Consider the following 24,054-nt stretch of genomic DNA (forward strand, 5'->3'; position numbering starts at 1 on the left):
CATCCATCAGTCCCTCAGATTAAGCTTCAGTTTGTGTTTTGTTTTGTCAGTACCATGGTTTGACACTCGTCGTCGGTGTGCAGTGGTTGCAAAAGCGTTGCATAAGTACAGGATAACCTGAAAACACGTACACTCACTCGCACGCACATAATGCCAATGCTGCATTTGGGCAACAGTGCTTTGAGAGAGGCAAGCGAGGCAAACCTACTTTCAGGGTCTGATGAACATGTCATCCAGGGAGAAGACAGAATAATAATAATAATAAATTGCTCTTTCATTTGGTTCATTCCACTGGATGTCTTCTGCTCCACAACGGCAGCTGTCAGCCTGCAGGATGTAGAAGTGTTGGCTGAGCTTGGCCACCCATTCGCAAAGCTCCAGGATGTACTATTACAGCCGGCATGACCATTAAGAGCACAGTCATGGATCAGAGTGCTCTGAGACTGAGCCAAGTGAAGCTTTGTAGTACATAAGAAAAAAGGGAGGTGTGAGAATCCTTTACATTTACATTACATGACGTTACATTATCCCAATGGGGCGGCTGTGGCTCAGGAGGTACAACGGGTTGCCTGTTAATCGGAAGGTTCAAGGCCTGGCTCCTACAGGCAGCATGTCGAAGTGTCCATCGGCAAGACACAATTGCTCCTGGTGGCTATTCCACCAGTGTATGAATGTGCGTGAATGTTAGTTTCTGTTTGAGCACTTGGGTTCAGTGTGTGAATGTGATGTGATATAAAAGCCCTTTGAGTGGTCGAAGAGACTAGAAAGGCGCTATACAAATAGTGAGCATTTACATGACGTTCCATTATGCAGACACACAATGGAAGCACATCAGGAAGATAGACTGTATACAAGAAGTGGAGGTAGTCACCGTGACGTCACCCGTTGGTTTGTGGACTGCCGTTTTGAGTTTGGCCGATAGGGCGCCACCATATTGAGTTTTTGCAACCAGAAAGTGCCCGGAAGTGACCATACTTGGATGAGACGGTGGAGCTAACGGCTGTTTGTGGCGCTAGTTAGCTTGCTTAGCTAGGTGCATCTGTAATTTGCCTTAACTGTCATTTTAACAGGGCTGACTTCGCTTTGTCTAGCGAACACACAAATCAAACTAAATGTACTCACCAGAGAAAGAGAACAGCCGACTCCTAATAAGCTTTTTTAACGGCGCTGGTTAAATTTACACAGTGCCGTGGGTACGAGTCACTCTAGCCTGATTGACAGGTCGCCATAGTTACAACTTGTCAATCACAGATAATCCCACCCTAAAACATACTCTGCTTTATGGTCCATTTTAAAATAAATGGGACCATTATTTACTAAATGAAAATCATGTTGTATTGAAGAAGACTTGAAACTAGCGACTGAGACCATAAACTCATCAGGGAAGTGTTTACTGAGGTAATAAATCAGCTGAGAAGTAGCCTCACTTTATCATTGTTTTTAATGGAACTGGACTTCTTTTGGCAACCAGAAGAGTCGCCCCCTGCTGGCCGTTCAACAGAATGCAGGTTTATGGGATTTCAGCATTGGAATCATGTCTCAGACCGGAAGCTTCCCACTTGTCAGGAACCCATGTTGAAATTGCACATGCAAACACACATTCGTCTGACAGCCTGATAGTGCTGTCTTTGAAGCAGCCTCCACTGAAAATCACTGAACATCATACAGGGATTTGGTGTCACTAATGGAAAAGCCTAAACAGTCTAAGCAATGGCTCCGCATTTTCTCTTTTCAAAATAGTTTCTGCTGTGACTGACAGAATGTGAATTTTATAATGATGTTGACAAGGACACTGTATTTAATGTAGATTGGTCATGTCACACCTAATCCTTTTAATAAGGTCAGTATCGGCATATTGACATTCAATTTGAAAGTATTGGCTGTTCTGCATTTCTTTTATGAAAGGTGCTATACAAATAAAGTTTTATTAATATTATTACAACAAAAGAAAAACTTAAATACACTTGATTTAAATCAGAAAACTCTTCTCAAAGCTCAGATGTTTAAGCAAGCTTCCCTAGAATATGCTTACCTCCAATTTATGTAAGAAGACTTTGAACTTTCACTCATGTATGAAGGTGGGAAACTATAAGGGGGAAACTATAAGGGGATTACATGCATCACAGAATGAAAATGATACCAAAGATGCAAAAGAAGTGCATGAAGGCTTATCGCCAGTATATTCTCTTTAGGCTTTCTGAAGGTGTTGGAGGTGTAACTGCATGTTTCATTAAAGGTGGAAGATCTCATTCATATTCATCAACATGATACAATTTTGAAGGCTATTATTTGATATCTTGTTCATAATGATGACCTAACAGATACTATATATAATATTGCATGTCTTCTTTTAAAATGAAAGCATGGTTTAAATCAGCTAGGGACAAAAACTGACCATTACAATGATTGGCACCCTGCCTGTTACGTTGATCCCTGTCTTGTTAACTACAGGGATTTGATGTGATATTTCAGTTAACGTTTCTGACAGCATGCTCCTTCTTCTGTTCGAAGGTTTCATTCCATGAGCTCACTGTTAAAAGAAACGTCACTCAGTTTACCATTCATATCCCTGTGGGGGACCAACCACAAAACTGACATACATATATTTTCTCTGTCAAATGTATGAGCACTTTAGCTTTCATTGATTGATTGACTAGCCTTGCCCCCTTACCCTTAGTTACAGTTAAGCTTTCTATTCTTGCACTATATGTATGCAGTTTACAATGATATGGTGGAAGATTTACCACTCAAATTATTGATGTTTGTAACCCACATCCCTAATTTAAGGTAGACATAAGCTGGCTTCTCACATGCGCTATTGTTAGATTCATGAGCTGGTTGAAAACCAAACAACCAACTGACCTTTTAATGTTTCATGCTGACTCATATTATAATAAGAACCTTGTAGAAAGATATTATAGAAACATTAGCAACAGCTTCACAATCATATTGTTGGTACACTGACTGTTAATAAGGAGAGTGGCGTCTCAGTCATTGCCACTCTGGGCCCGGAGCGTCTGGTATTGCACTGTATGTAACATTGGCTGGTGCGCTATGTCTTGTGTGTGCACTTGCTTAATGTTTGGTTATGTTAGCGAAGTTGTCAACTCGCTAGTTTTTAATCATAAGTAATGTAATCATAACAAACGCACATGTACAGCTGTCCTTATTTATGACAGCGGTGTATGAGGCTACGTTCACACTACAGGCCTTCAATTACAATTTATTGCCCAGATCTGATTGTTCGAGGGGAAATACTACACAGACTACTACACAGTGGATGTGCTAGATGTAATGTAACATGTAACCCCACAAACTAATGTAGTTAATTGCTATGATATGTTAACTCTTGGGCTAGGAAGTAATGCTAAGTTACTATAGGTAGCTAGCTGGACACATGATCGCAGCTTATATTAGAGTAATACAAATTTTCATCAATACCTTACCAATTAGCCCTCCTGAAATTGGTTATGGAAAGGCTAAAAGAAAATACACCACCTCAAACTCTCTGTAGTAAGACTTCCGCTCTTACTACAACCCCATGTACACCGCTTAAGGCCAGTTAGGTAAGCTATGGTTGGACAATTTCTGTTCGGGGAAGGTCAAAAAATTACACATCTTTTTATTGGAGAGTTGTTGTGTTGATTAATGTTGGGCAAATGCAACCAAGCATAACTAAAAATTAATTTCTAGTATATTTAAAAGCTATTAAGTCTCTGATCTATCCTGATATTCAGCCTTGGGCAGCTGCATTGATGATAAAAGGACACTGAGTTTGAAGGTTGATGGAATTCTTATCTGAACTTTTAAAGCCAAATGAGAGTCATTTTATCATAGTTCTGTATCAGATTTTAATCAAAAAATGTAACCTTATCCTAACAAAAATGCTGGTTGCTGTCACACTTTGCAATTCATTCTCCATGGAGCTGCACAGATATCAGAAATGTGGAGGTGGAACAAAACACTCTTCTGTTTCTGGCTTAAATAATGATACACTACACGTGAATACTGAAATTCTGTCGTATTCTCTGGGGTTAGAATGGTTGGAATGATAATGAATACAAGCCAGAATTTAACCACATTATTAGAGGAAAAGCTACATGATACATAGCTCATTAATGTCTGCAGTTACGTCTATGTCTAGAACAAAGACATGCTTTGGCAAACGTGGATAATGATGAAATAAGATGCAGACTGTGATGAAATATTTTAGTTCATAACAGCTTTCTGGCCTTTCACACCATTGCTTTCATTCTCATTTTCTCATGTACATTTTATTGTGTTGGCAGAAAAGTTAATATTAACGCCTCCAAATGGCCTATTTTTTCTGCTTTCAAATTTGCCCTGCCATTTTATCAACAGTAAAAAAAAAAAAATTATAAAAAAAATTATAGATTTAAAACAAATGACCATGGGCATTTCAAGGTTTCTGAGCTCCTGAGTGTTCAAGCAGCTTTTCGCGTCTTGAAGCTTTTTTATCCACATGGCCCCTGTTTCATTCAGTGGCTTTGAAATGGCGCTTTGTACTGAGAAACCTATAGAGGTATAGTGGAATGGAAGAGCATACATTTCTAGGCTAATATGTTGCTCCGGGCTACACTACGGCTGGGCTGCACTCTGCAAAACCAACTCTCATCTGAGCTTTTCACACCTGCAGTGATATGGTAAAGAGGAGGGAGACGTCCTCGTGAGCAAGACGAGGCTCAACTGTCTGTCTTTACAGGCAGGAGGACTCTCAGTGTGCTGCCTGGGAGCCCTGCAGGGCTAACGGAGAGAGAAAACGCTAACAAAGGCTTCATCATCTCCCGACCTTTCCACAGATACTGGCACCTTCCCCGATATGATGAGGATGTCACAGCCTCTCTCGCTGTCCTTTTCCCTTCCACTGTATCATCTGGTTCTCTCTTCTGCTCCCACTTATTTCCAGGGCCTGTCTCCGTCTGTCTTTATACTTCCATCTCACTTCTAATGAGGGTTTATTCCAGCTGAATTGTGTGCGTGGTACAGGGTATGAGGATGTAGAAATCACCAGCTGAGCTGCTGCACCCACCTCTGACCTTCTTTGTCTCTCTCCATCCGCCTACCTTCAAGCTCTCATCTCTCTGTTTAGATGGTTACCTGTCCATCTGACTGTTGGCATTAAGGAGCTGTCACTTACTGCTGTCAGTGCCAATGACTGTCATGTCCCCCTTGAGTGTTAATTCCCCCCCACTCCCACCCCACAGCTCTCTCAGTAAAGCCCTAATGAGCCCTGTGGCGGAAACAACGGTCTCCTGTAGGCTGCAGCCTGTGTTGAGAAGATGGAGAGACAAAGGGGGTCAAAAGTGTGGTGCTCTTGGGGAAATAGTGGAAGAGGAGAGAGGAAACAACAGGGGAGCAGGCAATTATCCAGACTCTGGTGTTGTCTATAGCCATCTAGCCCTCTAGCAGGCATGTTACAAATGAGCTATATCCTTCACTGCTGTGGAAATAATCACACCTCGCCACCAACACTCTTCACTCCCACCTGGCAGAGGACAGATGCTCTAAAACATCAGAGGGGAAAGTAAAGAGAGACTGCGCTTAGATTGGGAATTTAAAAAAGTATTAATGCCAGATTTTATTCTCAATACTACTGTATTGCTTTGCCAACACATCGTCTCTTTACTGTCGAGCCCATAAAGCTCTTGAATTGAATTGCGAGAGGAACAGGCAGTGATCGAGAGAGAAACTAGGCCTGATGTATTAAAAGGATAGGAAGGGAGTGACAGAGGCACCTGCGCTGATATATCAAATGAAGGACAGGGGGGTGGGGGATTTGCCCCGAGACAATGGGAAAATAGACTGAGATTCTATGTAAAAGAGAGTGACATCTGAGTAAAGCCTAGTTCAGACAACACAACTTTGGCTGTTATTTGTCTTTTCAATATTTAAAAAGCCTTGAGCTTGTACCTGTTCCAATAGGCCATCTAGCTGGAGTGGTTCCGAGGCATGTGTGGACCTTGTTGTGAGCTGTCTTAGATGCTTCCACGGTTTATGGACATGTTTGATTTTCTGAGAGCCATAAACAAGATGCACATATGCACTGTATGTCACACTATGACATGGGTCTTGGTTGCAATCTGTTTCAGGCCACCTGATTTTAAAGAATGTCAAATGGTGCAATGAATGCCTAGTGAATCGTGCTGCTACGATGTTGATGCATGTCATCTACTCACGTAATCCATCTATTTTTCTCTCATGTTTTGGAAATGAAGCAAAACAATAAACTAGGTTTGGTCAGAACTCTAACACTTCTATGCAGTGAGCAGGTCATGGGTCAGGATTGAAAACCCATCTGAACTAAGACGAACTGAACGGTTACCTTAAAGAATCTCTACATCGATTATGACCCAACCTGTTATTAAAAGGCCTATGCTAAACCTGTTTCTTGGTTTTGGTCTAGACTTGGTCTACACTTGCAGTGCAGGAATGCCAGCAGGTATATGCAGTGCATTAACAGGCAACTGCCAGTGTATTCTGTGTCATATTTCTTATTGGATGGTCTGCAAATTGCCGTCAGTGGACTTTTTTTAAATCGATGAAGGTTTCACTATGTATCCCACACAACTGACCTTTCACTAAGCCATGCACCGTATACGCAGCTGGCCAATCACAGCACAGTATAGGACTTGCTCTAACTGCGGTCCGACACTTGCAGTCCATTGACTTGTATGCAAAAGGCGTCGTTTCCAAGATTTGCTCAAACACTCTTGTAATATTGACAGTCGCTACCCAGAGAGGTTGAAAGGAGAAGTATGATTAATTACCTTTCCGAAACCTAAAACAAATCCAGGAAAATGTAGGCTGTGGATTGTTCCTAATGTAATGTTAGTTTAGCTAACGCTTACTTACTGAATGTAACGTTAACGTTATATAACCCTACTGTTTTTGCTTTTTAATGATTGTAATAGTGAATAGAGACCTACCCCGCTTTACAGGAATAGTGGTAATCCTTACTATCGTTGTCCTTTGTCTCAATTGTCAGGTTATGCGGTGGTTCACTTTTACTCTGTGATCAATAGGCTTTAGCTTCTATCATTTTTTTTTTTCACGTCAGTTTTACGGTCTGAAAACAACCTTTCTGAGATCGCTTTTTCCCAAAAAATTTGACAGTATTTCTCCAGGGAGTGCAGAAATAGACAGTGGCATCGCTGTGCTAAAAGTCTGCCAGGTCCGACAGTTCGTCGAATTTAGCAACAGTAACTAAGGGGGGCGTGGCATAGTGAAGGGTCAATTGTCAACTTTTGTAAGGGACATAATATAAGGGAGTAATAAGGGACTTTAAGATCAGCTGCATAGTTTGTGCACCACCATACTCTAAACTCAATACAATTCAGTCAGTTGGGGACAGAAAAACTAGTCTGTGAAAATTTAAAACATTCTGCCCAAGCTTTAAGAAGGGGGAAGATGACATGAAGATGGGGGGAAGGGGGAAGATGAAAGAAACTCTTGTGTTGAAAGAGTAAGAGCCAGTGAGCGATTCTACTAATACTGGACGTTATTAACATACTCCCCTTTTCTCAGATCCAACCTACCTCACGTCTCCACACTGCGCAAGAATATTACCCACAACACACATTCTCTCATTTCCACAAATGCACGCTGACACACACACACACACACACACACACACACATCTACAGTACAAAGAACCCATTTCCTTGGAGCGCCTACACAAGCTGGAATATATACAGATCATGTTTCACAGTGCTACAGTATGAGGTAAATACCTCTCTATGTTTGTACCTGATTCTCTCTTTGTCTTGCTCTCAACCACATCCACACCGATGTCTTTATGTTGTGGATTTGTTTTCCATTAAAACACAATTATAGACTAAACATAAATTATAACCAAATTTCACTTGGTAAATAATACTATTATATGAAGTTGATGTCCTACTTTCTAGTTCAAAAAGCCAAAATCAATTCAAATTATTATTTATATTTATGTTATTTACTTTTCAAATGAGTGTATGGTTTAGCCCTCTTCTTTATTTCCAACTACATCTCTACTTACCAGGGGCGCTTCCAGGCTATTGAAACATTGGGGATTAGCCCAGCCCAGAAATCTTTCATGTTTTCACCAGTCAGGTGACAGGTTACAGTTTAAAATATAAAAATATAGTGTAATATAATGTAGTACGGCTCTCAGGCATTTTGCTTTTTCTTCTATAGATGAACTTTTCTCATTTAAATTTCATCCCTGCTGAGTCAACACACATGAAGGCATGACTGAAGTAACCTCTTTAAATGTGCATGTGGCACCTTTTCACCTCCATGAGAAATTAATTCATTTTAATTCAGTTTTAAACTCCTGGACTTTAATAGCTCCTATGTTTCAGCAGATTTTCTGCTCATGTTCAAAACTTTCTGCACATTCAGAATGTCTCCCACATAGGCCTATCTGTGTTCTCTGAAATATGCAAAATAATATTTTGAGACAAAAGTCATAATATTTTAACAAACTCTACTTGCCCCACTCCTGTGCATTAGCCTGTGTTATTGCTCTGCTGTATAGTAGTAGGTTTCCCCCTTTAGACCGTCTGACAGACACAGAGCCCGTCTGGGACTGTACTGGACGAGCGCACTGCTCTTCATCAGAGGTAGAAGACCAAAACTTAAAACACTTGAGATCAAACAGAAATCTTACCACAAATCCACACAAATGTAAACTTCAGCACCTCTGATAAAGTGCAGCTCACAGTCGCTTAAGAGGGATTTAAGCATCCTGGAGCAGAGAGACAGTCAAACAGAGCAAAGTGTCTCTGAGCGAGGATGACAGAGACAGCAGAGAGAGCGACATGTGTCTGTGCCGTGGTCAGGTGTCTCATGTTATTCTCTTGCTACTTTGTGGATGACTGTTAACCGTTTGTGTAGCAAATATACAGACTATAAACTGACCGACAACATTTATATTTAAATACTTTGATTACAATTTTCCTAGGGAAAATTCAGTAGTTACTGACAAGCCCTGAAGCTGTGACCAATGTTCTCTTTCTCTCTCTCTCTCGCCCTCTCTATGTACAGGCAGGCTGAGTAATTCTGGGGGGGTGGGGGGGATCACGTTACGCGAACTTCAAACAAAAATATTATTGCGAGTAGCCTCCATTCTTTGAAGACCTGCGAGACAGGCTGTGTCATAAAGATTAGTGCATATTAACACGAAAAATATTTTTGATGTTGTTGTTGAGTTACATTCAGGGCTACTGCCAGAACAAAAATTACCTGGCAACGCCAATGCTACTTACACACACCAACACCTGCCACACTATTCAGTAGGAAGCTACAGACTCCTGCTGTTAAGTATTCACAAACAGCAGCAACACAGAGTGAGGCCACAGTGGGCCAGAAAAACACAGACAGGATGACCTCCAACAAGGACAAACTTTATCTGGATGTCTCTGTGAGCATCTGTCTGACTGTGTGAGTGTAGTCTGTCTGTGTGTGCACGCAAGTGTCTCCATGTAAGTGTGTGCAAACATGACTGCGTCACAGATACTTTGCGTAACTGGAGGCCAGCCTTCAGACAAACAACTGTGTCTTGTCCCCAGCCTCTTGGATGAAGCCGTTGGCTTTTCTTATCCGACGCAGAAGAACAACTTTCCATAGAAACTTTATTGTCACATCTAAGTTTTCTGGAGCATCTTTCTTAGCCAGAAGAGCAGCTTATTTCAATCTCTTCATGTTTGAATTTTAAAATCAAAAACATGAATGAACATTATAAAACTGTAAAATGTAATGTAAATAATTTTAATGTGCCGAAACATTTGGGTTGCCCTGCTTCATTCTCTAAAGCTGAGCCTGTATTTCCTGGCTTAGTGCAGATTCCCTTCAGTATCATAGAGAAAAATGACAGCAGCTTGAGGGAACAAAGCAATAAGCAAAAATTAACATAAATTCACATGGTAATATATTCAGCATTTGGGCAATGACTTTCCACATAACAGAGGGACATGTTTTTGAAAAAAGTGTTTTGAGAAGAGCAAAGAAAGAATTTGCAAAATTGTGCATAGACACGAGTGTAATGAACAAATATTAGCTGTGATATTTGGGATTTTATGAAGATAAACTATTCCAATCTCTAGAGCCCAATTGTCGAGAGACACACATTATGCCCTGAATTCATTACTGAAATCTCATACAGGCATTCAATACCACCACAAAGTATTCTTCAACTAACAAATGGCCCACAAGTTAATCCAAAATGTCTGTTTTATCAACAATGGCCACCAACGATGATATTGGCACCTGAGACAAGGTTGAAAAGAAATGCAGTAATTTGGTTCCACAATATGCAAGCATACACACACACACACACACACGCCAAGTTCTCCTCCCTACTGTAGTCAGCCCAGCCACTGAGCATGATAACAAATGTAGCAACAGTATTGTGCTGTTCTGTAATTAAATGGGGACGTGGGGTCAAATCTCCCAAAATGTTGGCTGCCATGAGATGAAAAGTAAATTAGATCTCCTCTAAGTGACTTTATAGAAAGAATTACATTCACCGTGTTTATAACTATTATTAAAATAGAAAAACTTTTTATCTTTTAAGCGCCATAATATCGAGGAGTAAAGTGTAATCTCTTACTGCCCATTCTGTGTGGCCTCCTCTGATTCTTTAGCAGACATAATGACTGTGCAGGGTAACACATACACCCACTGAATGAAAAATGGACGTGACAATACCTTTCCAAAGCTCCCTTTCCCAATGGCCCGCAAAATCTGGAAGTGGTCAAAGTTCACTGTGAAGAAAAAGGAGAGGAAGAGAGAAAGGAATACGTCAGCATGAGTTCAGCTATATTTCTTGCCAGGGAACAAGACATGAAGTGCAATCATAAAGTATTAGCTCTGTGACACATTTGCTGTTTTATGGCTCTGAACTCCAGCTCATTTGATTTTAAATTAAACAATGACTGGGAGGAAGTGCTGACTTTAACCATTCATTTGAGGGTGGTTACATCTACATCAGATGTTCAGTGGAGGAATTGCGGTCCATTTTATACAATCCCCTCTTTTATTGGTAAGTAATTAAATAATTGGACAAGTTAACATAAAGACATCACATTGCAATCAATAACCGGCTGAAGTCTATGAACCACACACATCAGCAGACAAATCCCAGATGATGCTCTGCCAAGCCTGTGCTGCAACCATCTTCATTTATTGCTTGATTTCAAGCATTTTTGTTTTTAGTCTAGTTAGCAACACATGCTCAGCTGGACTTACGTCAGGTGACTGACATGGCCAGTCAAGAAACTGGCAGTATTGGACAAAAACAAACATTGTCAGTGCAATTCATTCTCTTGAGGTCTTGGATGTCTGCACAAAATGTCATGCCAATCCATTCAGTCAATGACAGTCGGTGGTGAACCGACCGACCGACATTGCCATGGCTAGAGCCACACTGCTAATGTGGCTAAAAAGTGCTACGAGCCCTAGAATACTCACCCAATACGGATTTGAACACTCTCAGACATTCACCATGCTGAGAGTCAGCACTTCAACCTAATAGTCACAGTTTTATTTGAAATCCAATGTGCTGGAGCACAGAGCCAAAACAATAAAAAACACATTAGTGTCCCAATACATTCTGGCTGTACTGTACATTGGATTGGTACTGTCAAGTTGTAGCTTTTGGAATCAATAGAACATAAAGGTAATTTTCAATTACAATGACCAATGACAACCAGCTTATCTGAACACTTTTGGAAAGAACAACACTGTATTTTGGACAAAGAAAAGTCGTGAATATTGAAGAGCAACGACATTCGATCAGAGTACGATGGTCACAACACGTTCTTCAGTGAATCAACACAGAACCATGTATCACGAAGGGAATTACAATAGTTACAAGAAATAATTCTATTCTGCAATATTTTTTTCTGATAATATTGTTCTGTCTACTCATAACTTAATTAAGGCTCTGTTGAACTAATGACAATTATCAAATGAAGTTATTTTGAAAAAAATCTTCATTGTCTCTTTTGATAACATCAGAACTTATAAAATGACACATAAAACATTCAGTGTGTTTGAAAATGATCAAATTACTTTGAGCTATGTCACAGAAAATTGGACACTTTTAACAAAGCCACAAAAAATTATTATCAAGATCAAGAACTATTGCATGTTTAAATGCAAATGATCAAGAAGAAATAAAAAAGGCCCATGGTCTCTTAATGAAATGCTTTATTTGGAATTCCAACATATCTAGTGGGAACATCAGAGGAGCCTCATTTCAGAACACCCAGCTCACTGCACTGCAATCATTCATCTTACTTTTTTTTGTTACATCAATATGTATAATGGCACAGTTAGATGGTTTGGCTCATTGCCTTCTTCAGTGGATGTGTTCTGCTGATTGATAGAAATGTCCTGTGTGTGGTACAGACTTTAAAGTGGTCATATTGTGCTCATATTCAGGTTCATAATTTAATCAGGGGTTGTACCAGAATAGGTTTACATGGTTTCATTTTTAGAAAAACACCATATTTGTGTCATACTTCACATTGCAGCTGTTTTCGACCTGTGTTTTGACCGATCTGTTTTAGCTACCAAGTGAAGCATTTTACATGTATATGATCTTTGTTGGTGTTGCGCATGCGCAGTACCTAGTTATGGACTACTAGCCAATCAGAAGCAGTGTAGGGCGGGTCCTGACAAGCCGAAAAACACGGCTTTGGTTCAGCTGTACATGTTCCCGAACCAGCTTCGCAACCTAAACTGGAGCAAGAGTTTGAGAGTGGTAAGTTATTAATTTGTAACAAATGTATCTTTCACATGTAACATTTTAAGTGTGCACTTTGTCTACATCACAGTAACTTTCTATCCACTGACTGCCTAAAGTTCGGTAGGGAGGGTGGGTGTGAGGGGAGGCAGGGGGCGAGTGTCTAGTCACTGTGTGTGCTGCAGCTCAGAGTGTTTTTCCACCGGTGTTTTTCAGGGCGTGCCACACTAGCCGCTAGGAGAGGATTATGACACGCTGTTTTTGGGCAGTTCAGAGCAGTGTTTTCTGTGGGAGATGGGAACTCCCTTTGGGGTGGACTTCGGACCTTTTAACTTTGTAAACCTATTACATGCACAAAAAAAGATATATATCACTATAAAGGAAAGGGAAAAAGCCAAAAAGCAGAACATGACCTCTTTAAACTAAGTCCTGGGAGGGAGGGTGGTTGGAGAAGAGTTTCAAAGCCTTATAAAGGAAGTAGCAAAAAAAGGAACCCCTGTATAACATAATGCAACACAACAGCCCTGAAATAAATACTTTTTGATTATATTTTGTTGTTTTGTTGAGACACTGTCAGAGAGGTGTTGATTCAGGCAATCACTTGGGCTGTGCCTGAAATGACTTCCTATTTACTATACAATGCACTATACAGTATTTACCATCTGCAATTGTATTTGAGTGTCCAGATTCTGAGCACATAAATGTATCCACTATATAGTGCTCATACTAATTCCTCCATGGGACAAAAAATAGTGTCCATGGCATGTGCACTACTCTTTGCTAACAATCCCACCATGCAGTGCTCTGCATTTTACCACTGAGTAAAATATTGAATATCTATTATATAGGGAGCAGTGAATGAGTGAATGAGAAAGCGATTTTGGACCCCATGTCTGTACAATGTTAAGACTTATATTGTAAAAGGCTTTTTTGAAAGTGCACTGGTACTGACTTAAGCCAGAGTAATCAGTCACCATCACTTACAGCATGTACTATAATGTGTGAATGTACACATATACAGAATGTACACAAATACAGCTCAGCTCTTGGCAATAGTACGGTAGACTATTTCATTACAGATCTAGATCCAATGTCTCTCAGAGCTTTCACAGTCAGCCCCCTCACACCCCTCTCAGACCACAGCAAAATCACTATCTATATGAAAAGGGCTCAGTCTAAGTCTGGGGCCCCTAGTGCCTGTGAACTGTTTAACAGCACATACCCATACTGATGGACCCCAGACAGCATGGGGGCGTACCAAAAGGCATTGGAAAATCAAAACATACATGATTTAACTCATTTGTTTCTAACTGAAACATTTCCCCAGAATAATTCTGGTGTAAATTCTGCTGTGGACAAAATCAATTCAATATTTCATCATTTGGCTTCATTGTCTAATTTGAAAGCCTCCAAACCAAAACCTCAACAAATGAACAATAACAAATGGTTTGACACTGAATGCAAAACCCTAAGGAAAACTTAAAGGAAATGATCAAATGAAAAGCATAGGGACCCAGATAACCACAACATACGCTGTCAATATGAGGCCACTCTACAATACAATACAATACAAGTACACCCTAAAAACTAAGAAAGAACAACACAGCAAGAACCAGCTCTGTGAAATTGAGGAATCCTTAGAGTCCAACCAATTCTGGGAGAAATGGAACAAACTAAACAAAACCCAGCAGGATGAATTGGCAATCCAAGATGGAAATACTTGGAGTAATCACTTTAGTGAATTATACAGTAATATTACAAAAAATGATGATCAGTACAAGATATTCACGAAACAGAAAACTCTGGAGGCGGTGATAAAAAACAACCAAAACCCTCTAGATTACCCTGTAACAGAACAAGAATTAACAGAAGTCATCCAGTCCCTGAAAGGAAAAAAGGCTTTTGGTATTGATAGAATCCTCAACGAAATAATCAAATACCATAGAATGATCAAAGACCATAAAATCAGATTGGCTATACTAAAACTATTCAATACTATTCTAGTCAGACCTGGGCCCTGACAGTAAACACAGCAAAGACTAAGATAATGATCTTTCAGAAACAATACAGAAATCAGGTTACACACAATTTCTATTTAGACACCACTAAATTACAACACACAAAAAACTACACTTACCTTGGCCTCAACATTACATACACAGGAAACTTCAACATGGCCGTGAAAGATCTGAGGGACAAAGCAAGGAGAGCTTTCTATGCAATAAAAAGAAACATTAAAATATATATTCCAATTGAAATCTGGCTGAAAATTTTCCTATTTGTACTCGAATCAATAATTCTATATGGTAGCAAAATCTGGGGGCCAAAACTTAATAATGAATTTGACAAATGGGACAAAACAATCATAGAATCTTTCCATACTGAGTTCTGTAAGAGCATCCTGCAGGTGCAGAGAAAAACACCAAATAACCTGTGCAGAGCAGAGCTCGGCCAATACCCCTTCTTACTAAAAATACAGAAAAGATCACTTAAATTTTACAATCACTTAAAATCAGTTAACCCCCAGACATATCATCACAAAGCCCTAACATACCAGAAGCTGAAACCAGAGAAGAGTCCCCTCAGCCAGCTGGTCCTGAGGCTCTCTGCAGTAACAAGTCCCCAACAGCCTCAGGACAGCAACACCAACTCAAGCAGACCAAACCAAAATATCAGCAAGCACAAAGAAAAATATATTGAATATTGGAAAGAAACGACCAAAACACAAAGTAAATTACAATGTTATCTGACCCTAAAAAGAGAATTCACACTGGCAAATAACCTGAGTACAATAAAATGCCCCACACTAAGAAAAATGTTGACAACATACAGACTGAGTGAACACAGCCTGGCCATAGCAAAGGGTCGCCACAGACAGAGCTGGCTACCACAAGAGGAGAGACTCTGCTCCCAGTGTGACAGAGGACAGGTAGAGACAGAGCTGCACTTTCTAACCTCATGTCCTAAATATAAAACACAAAGACAAAAACATTTCCCAAATATACCCCGAATTCGAATTCATATCAGACACACAGAAACTCCCGTTTACTGGGAGAAATGTCCAAAAGTGAAATAATTGCTGCAAACTATCTCCTCATGCCATGAAGTGAGGACAACCAGAGGAACCTCAGACTGGTAAATAATTGTACAGATTTCGAAATTATTATTATTTTGATCGTTTGATTTTTTTTTTTGTCTATTAATATATACACACACGTTACTGTTTCATTTATTTATTTTATTTTATTTTTTTATATATTTTAATTTTTTAACACACTTACCGTTTTATTTATTTTATTTAAATTGTTAATATATATATTTTTTTAAACACACACATACACGCTTGCTGTTTTATTTTAATTTTTTTAACACACACACACACACACACACACACACATACACACACAACACACACACGCTTACAGTTTTGTTTATTTATTTAATTTTTAATATTTTTTAAACACACACGCTTACTGTTTTGTTTATTTATTTTATTTTAATTTTTTTTTAACACACACACACACGCACACACACACACACGCTTACTGTTTTATTTATTTATTTTATTTTAATTTTTAATATTTCTTTTTTTCCTTTTTCTTTTTTCTTTTTTTTTTAACACAAAAACACATACGCTTTGATTACTTTACGCTTTAATTACTTGTTTAATGAAATGTATGGGGCTGATTGTTTGGCAATGTTGTTGTTACATTCATGCCAATAAAGCTAATTTGAATTGAATTGAATTGAATGTGATGATGAGCTGATTGGCTACCACTGACTGACCTCCTCTTGGTCATCTGTGTTACTGTTTGAGACTTGCCTCTGTTCTGTGTGTGTGTGTGTGTGTGTGTGTGTGTGTGTGTGTGTGTGTGGCAGTGCCCCAGGCAGATGTAAGCGCAGCAGGCATGACAGTAGCTCACGCAGCTCCTCCTTAAAAGTCAGTCAGCTTCTGAAGCTCACATCCTGATCTGCCCAGCCCCCCTGTCTGTGCAAACAAGGTGCGATCATGAGAGAAAAAAGCACATGCTGGGCTCTTGACCTACGCACCCCAGGCTGAATGAGGAGGTAAACCCCACAATGCTTTTTGCTTCCAGACAAAATACACAAGGTGTGTATTGTCTGGAAGGTAGACTAATCCAGTGTGGATTCTCCCTGCTCAGTCTTTCGTACATGGCTAATCCTCTCACATATGGTATGGCTCTGACTGCGTCCTGGTGCCGACACACAGAGACACTGTGCCATGAACAAAGCAACCTGTGAGGAATTAATAGGGATAAAGAGAAATGTGAAGAAAACTGTACACGCAGCATTGCTGGATTCTTTCACATGAGAATGAGAATGATGACGTATTTCTCTTAGTCTACTCCAAGGTGCTTGTCGGATGGTTAGCCCCCCCCCCCCCCCCCCCCACACACACACACACACACACACACACACACACACACACACACACACCTTTCTGACATTGGAAATTGTGGGGGCTGTGGCCAACAATTTCTCAAATTTTCCGAAGCTGATAATCCAATATTCACACCCACTTTTCCCAGTGTTTAGCCAGGTGTGCGGAGGTGAGAAGGTAAGCTTGGTTTGAACTTGTTTCTTGCTCTCTGACGTGATCAGACCACCCATCTCACTCACAGATATGAAAGCAGACAGTATAACTGTGTTTAAATTAGATGCTGCTTAACAATCTTATTATTATTCCTCTTTCAGTGCTCTTTATAGCCCTCAATTACAAAACTGTGTCCATTATGGGGGTGTCATGAATCTGATCACAGATTTACAGAAGCCCCTTTTCCACCGAATAGTACCAGCTCAACTCGCCTCGACTCTACTCTACTCGTCTGTTTTGGTTTTCCATCCGGGAAAAGTTGTATCTGTGCCTTTTTTTTGTATCACCTCTGTCGAGGTTCCAAGCGAGCTGAGGCGATACTAAAATGTGACGTGAAAACACAGCAGACTACTGATTGGTCAGAGAGAATCGCCACTGTCTGTGAAGGTTCTCAGTCATCCAGGTCAAAGTTATCTTCAGTTCAGAACTGAAGAAGTCTCTTGGATGAGGGACAAAACATCTAGTATCTTCAACCAAGTCCATTTGCCCTTGACCTCAACCTTCATTGGAGAATCGTCAATATTCACTGCATCATCATTGTGTGCGCCTGACAGGCCAGCAGCAGAAAGCTTTATATTTTACAATTTTCATACGTCATTTCATCACTAAATCCACTTCTGAGGCGAGAAATCAACTGTGTGGATTTCCAATATTGACAGTTTTACGAAAAGTGATGGCAGATCAAAAATGTGCTTGAACGTTGTCGGAGTTGTAAGATTTTCATACCGCTTATCTGTCTTTACATTCTGAGTAATGTCGAAACGTTTTAACATAAAACAAGAGACAGCTGTGGCGAGTTCAGTGCCGACAAAACGTAGCAAAACGGAAACGGTGGCGCCTCGAACACCCTGTTGTGTACGCAATCGCACTGCATTTTACTGCCTTTTTAGCACCACTGTGTTTACAAACTTGTCGTAGCTGATTGGGTAACACCTGTGACACACCCACCAACTGGGAGAAAACATACCTTGAAGCCCGTTGTGGAATGTTGCACAACGTTGCAAGGAAACATGTCGTTTAATCCAAAACTGTTGCAAACCGTTTTGAGATTGAACTCGCCCCAGGTGTGTGCGGGTCGCGTGTGTGTCATGTTGAACATTACATCGTATATAATATTTTAACATATTCCTATACTATGACTTGATCCAGTTGATTTTAATTTATTTTATAGCACCATAAATTCTGTTAGTTGTTAACTACTCAATAGCAAGTCAGCCAACAGATATATGTGTATGCAAAAGCTTTGCGTTGTCAGCGCCGTTTCCAAAAGAAAGAAGGAAACCCATGAAATGTAAATTCACTATCAAAGACTTGATTCTACATGACATATAGCACAATTAACTATACACCTGAAATTTTTTCCAACCCTTTCAATCGATGTTCCCATATCACAGAGCTTCCTCGGAAGTATGAGTCATCGGGTACTAGGAAGAAAAACAAAAGTAGCCCCCCTCCCTTTAAATGGCCTAGTGAAAGGAGCTGCTCTTCAGATTCAGGGTTAAGAGAGATTTGGGCCTTGTTCCATTTTAAGGGGATAATTAGAGCGGACACGGCGTTTCCTGTAACCATCGCTTCAGCATCAGAGGCTCTTTTTTCCTTCCCGTGTGCCAGGCTTGCTCCTACATACTGGGAGGATGAATTATGTCGGAGGCACGTCATACAAGCTGTGTGCTGACTTAAATCGCAACGCAGACTGTCTCTGGACTGACTCACCAGTGAAAGTCAAACAGCAGAGGTGAGGTTCAGTTAATAAATGGGTTCACAGCAGTACAAATGGTGTACTGTTCAATACCAGCCTTCACAATCATCATGTGAGAGCTCAAGTTTTTGAACTCTATTAAGAAGTCCTCTGTGACTAACCATCCACTAGCATTTCAATAATTGTTTTTCTAATGTCGCCAATTACCATCCTTAGATATGGAGTGCTTTTCTTTCACAGCTTCAAGTGCTTGATTTCTACACAGTCGCTGCTGCGGGTGTTCAGCCGAATGATTAAAGGACAGAGGGCATCCCTTCGATAAACTAGTCAACAAATGCTGCTAATGGTATTTGTAATTTCTGTCGTTTCACAGTCAAGTGGTACTTGAGAGAAACCAGCAAGTTGATGGTAAGTGAGGTTGAATAGTGTCTGCAGTCACTATGTTGGCTCCATCAAGCTCTCAGGTTTCATTGGATGCTGCACAAAACACTTAGGCCGTACCCTGCAGACAACTGCAGCATGTAATGTGTGTGAGTCTGATCTACAATGGAGACAGTGGGAGAATGACATATTTTCCTCTGTAGGGGCTAGAAGCTGCTGACACACCAGGATATGCTGAGTAGGCTCCACATGGGTCCTCAATGGGTGACTGGTTCTGTGGATGAGCTGGTATTGGCCAAGTCTGACAGGGTCTGAGCCCCTGTTTACACCTGCCAGGGGTCTAGGGTGATCCGATCACAAACACACAGGCCAAGCTCTAAATACGTAAGTTCACACCTGGCATTAGAATGAGTCTCCACATCCTCGTCAAGTGACCAGTTGTGATCGTGTCTCACTTCCTGAAGTGAGATACGAAGTAATGCTGCTAATTATAGCTGTCGTTCGCTAGTTAGCTGAGTTAGCCATGCAGTTAGCGGTCCTATTAGCTTTAAAGTTTAAATAAAGCTTTAAATAACAGACAGTCTAGACCTGCTCATATGAAAAGGGAAATAAGATAACTTCTGATATGAATTGGCCCTATGTGAATTACATTTAATTGATTATTAAAACCTCCCGGAGGTCCAAATCTCCTGTGCTAGCGGTGTAACCACCAACAACCCCCACAATATTTTCTATATAATTTCCATGCACACATCTCCTGCTTTCGTACACAGTAGGATTAAGTGTTGATTCAATTTTTAAACATTATCAACAGTATCAGCTGTTGATAATGAAGTGTAGTTGTCAGTGCTGAGGGCAGCCCTGCGGACATGTTTGTTTCTTTTTTAAACACTAATCATGTCCCTTGCTTCTTATATATTACATTATATATCTGTAATAATGCAGCATGTGGCATTACTTTCTTTCAGGGCTTATATCCTTTTAATGAGCTCCACACAGCTCGGCCACGTGCACTCCACACAGTCACTGAGTGTGACCAACCACGTGTGATGACAGACACAGGCACAGATCGTACCATCAGGTTAAAAGCAGATGGATGTTACTGGATGTTTCTTGACAAACTGCACCATGGGAGTCCTCGTTAACATCTCATCTTGTGTTTTTCTATGCACTCAGGCTTGTGTCTTCAAGTTTTTGTCACTTGTTCATCTTTTGTTCCATGTCCACCCAAGTCATAAAAGTCAGTCAACCTATGGAGGAAATAAACCGGATTTCTGCTTCCAGAACCAGGGGCAACCCAAATAGCTCCTACCACTCCTACCACTCCGCAAATTCTATTTATCATGATAAAGATACGTTTTCTAATAATTTTTCAGCTTGCCTTTAAAGCTTCACGTGTAAGGCTGCTGGAACCAGCCAATACTTGCAACTATTTGGCGGGTATGACAATAACTGCGATTCAGAAACAACATGCCAATAACCTTGGTAGTAGTACAGTAGGGGCTTCATATAAACTGATTAAAAGCTCAGCTCATTTCTATAATGACTGCAGTTTGTACAATCAATTGTGATAGAGTAGACGATAACAGAGAGAAGAGGGGAGGCTCGACAAGGTGAGCCACATGGAGGACACCTTCAAGACCATGAAAAATGCATTATGCAACGAGATCATTAACCTTGCTAATTATACCCCGGGAAATACTGAATTGCAGAGGGGTCTGGAGAGACAACCTTTCAAAGTAATTCTGTTCAACACAATAACTTTTAGAAAGTTAAAAAAAAGTTTAAACACAGATGATGCAATTAAAAGCTGGGTATACGTGAAGAAGCAGAACATGTTGACACATAAAATCCAATAAGTGACAATTATTATGACTTTACTGTGTGGCGCAAAGTTTCTATAGTCATATTTGCCATTAATTATGAATCCTAAGATAATGTAATTTTCATGAGACATTCTTTATTAATCACCATCACAGTCGCTGCTCCCGGCACAAAGAGGGTTGGGTGAGGGGAGGAAGGGTGGCAATTTATCAAGAGCGCAGATGCTGATGAATTATGAGTTCAACTCATAAACAAGTACCTGCAGTTGAGATGGCTGTGGTATAATTCACAGCAAACAGATGCTTGGCGCTGCAAGGTTGTGAGTGTATGTTATTTATGCAATGTCGTTTGCATGAGAAACGGTAGATGGATTCACAATTTATGGTATTGCCAGTTATAAAACATCATAGCTGCACATCAGTTGGGTTTAAACCACAGACATCCCTGAAAATATCAGAACGCCACCTACAACATCTCATTCTCCACTATGTGGCCTCTAATTTCACGCTGTGTTTCCCAAAGAGGATATGTCTCACTTGAGCAGAATCACCACATGATCAATAAACTGGACCATTGATACTATTCCACTGTCACCTGAAATGGATGCATCAAGCCGAGCTAGGACTCTACCGAGGAGTAAGAAGGAGGCAAAGCACTATCCTAATGGAGGGGCAATCTAATACCTTTGATGTCAGCAGAGCTTGAGCACATTGATCTACATTGTACCACTTAATACAATGGAGCCATGGTTCGCCGTGCTCATTCCAGTCATGACTCAAAGTGTTATGCTGAGAGGGCTGAATTGGAAAAGCCAGGGATTGAAGTTCTGTCACTCTTACAAAAATACCCGAGTGACCTATCCACTCACACCTCCCCGTGCTAGGTTAAACTGTATGTGCTCAGTTTAATTAATCTTGAGTATTGGTGTACATTGAAAATGCATGTTTTAAGCATTTAAAATACTCTTTATGGATACTTATTTCGAGTGCCAACATAAACAGCTTAGTTCATATGATTAAGGCTCTGTTAAAAATATTAAAACATATTTTAACATTGTTATAAATTAGTTCTTGTAATGTAAAAAAGCTGGTGGTACTGCACTGATAATTAAATTATCAATTTCTGCAGTTTGTATAACTTTCACTCGCTTTCAAGTCCTTGTTTTGGTCTGTATCAGAGCTCAATTAAATCTGCATATTTTGAGATGCATAAAAATCCAACATATGGGCCTTTATTTGTTTTTTAACTTTAACACATAACATCATGAGAAACAGTTACAATTGGTTATTAAATAATTGTAACCAAGATATAGTATGTACTGATTAAAACATTTTACAGCTTGAAAAGAAACCAGTCCTTGCTTTCCGGTAGACAGACTATATATATATAAATAAATAATGCATAAGTAACATGTTTGTAGTTTGTACTGTAGTACTCTATATCAGGAGTAAATGTTAAGCCTTGGCTACGATTGACCATGATTCTTTCATTACACACAGATGTTGGATATCACTTTGTTCAGCAACTTTTGCCTTCATTTACTATTAATGTGCTACCACTTAGAAGTTTGTAATGAAGCTGGAAAACAGCACCGAGTTCATAGAGGTGCTCCATGTTGTGAGTGTCAGTTAATGTGGATCAGTGCATCCACAGTTTGCACAAAGCCCAGCATAACTGGAACAAAATGAATCATTATTTCAATAATGTGAAAACAAATCTGAATATTGAAATATCGGTAGGGAGTAATAATTATAAAATATCAAAGTAAGGCTCCATCCTTTTCAAATGTAAAGTAGTTTGACACAGAACACAGAAAGTGAACTCTGAAATGTTAATGCAAAATACATTTAGAGTCAAAGCACACTGAGTGAATGCACCCTGGGTGGATAAGCCTATTGGACAGGGATCAAAAAACCTCCTAGCATCGATCCCTTCCTGTTCTGTCTTTAGAGAATACGCCTCTTCTTCTAATCGAATCCCATGCTGTATGCCCCTGTACTATATTATCAGCCTGCGCGCAAGCTATTTCTCAGATTTTGCTGACAGGTTGCCATTTGCATACACAGTGCGCAGAGCCACTATGCCGTATGCTTGGCAGCTTTATAGCAACAGCAGCAGGCAACGCTGAATATGATGAAGGCTACGTACTTTGCTCAAGTTCCTGTGGCAGTAGTTTAGTTTGTCTCTACACAGACACTGGCAGAAGGATCAGAGTCTGAGTGCATGTGACATTACACAGTGCCACTAGGATCTTAGTAAGAACTGCTCTTTACAGCAGCTTCTTCTCCCACATGATTACTGAATATTTTATCGCAGTAGTAAGTCATATTTCATGGTCTGTAGTACTCGAGCTGCTGCTGGGAATCACTTGAGTCTGATATTGAGCATCCAATCAAATGCATTGAGAGGAAGACTTACTGTGCGATTCAACTCACTGTAAATCTGATTTTGCTATTGGCACTGGCAAGACTGAGCGCTGGTTATAGACCATCTTGAGCTTGACCTTGCACTGATCTTCTTTGATCGTTACTGATGGGACTCTCATTACAAGATAGGGGGAAAGGACTCGCATGTTCTTTCTGATCAGCACAGTGAGGGCTGCATGTGCCTTGGATGGCGGTAATGAGAATATGGCGGAATCATCATCGTTGGCAGCATTGTTCATTTCAAGCAGTTGAAGTTTTAGATCCAAGCTCTTGGAGGTGCTTCTTGCACAAACAGCAGTCCGTTTCCACTCACAGATTGATTGTTTGTGACAAAGACAGAACAGCTGCCTCTGTGAGT

At 40.2% G+C, this 24,054-nt stretch overlaps 1 protein-coding gene across 1 annotated transcript in view; it reads right to left on the reverse strand.

Moving 5' to 3' along the window:
- Positions 1-24,054, reverse strand: part of LOC119917237 (serine/threonine-protein kinase 32C-like) — a 75,327-nt gene that overhangs the window by 39,094 nt on the left and 12,179 nt on the right. The window contains exon 2 of the mRNA XM_038737450.1: positions 10,711-10,766. Coding sequence (XP_038593378.1) covers positions 10,711-10,766 — 56 coding nt within the window. The remainder of the gene's footprint in view (positions 1-10,710; positions 10,767-24,054) is intronic.

Source organism: Micropterus salmoides, unplaced genomic scaffold, assembly GCF_014851395.1.
Source record: "Micropterus salmoides isolate LMB-PRFRI ecotype aquatic unplaced genomic scaffold, ASM1485139v1 Ms_hic_scaffold_22, whole genome shotgun sequence".
In the NCBI taxonomy this organism is placed as follows: Eukaryota; Metazoa; Chordata; class Actinopteri; order Centrarchiformes; family Centrarchidae; genus Micropterus; species Micropterus salmoides.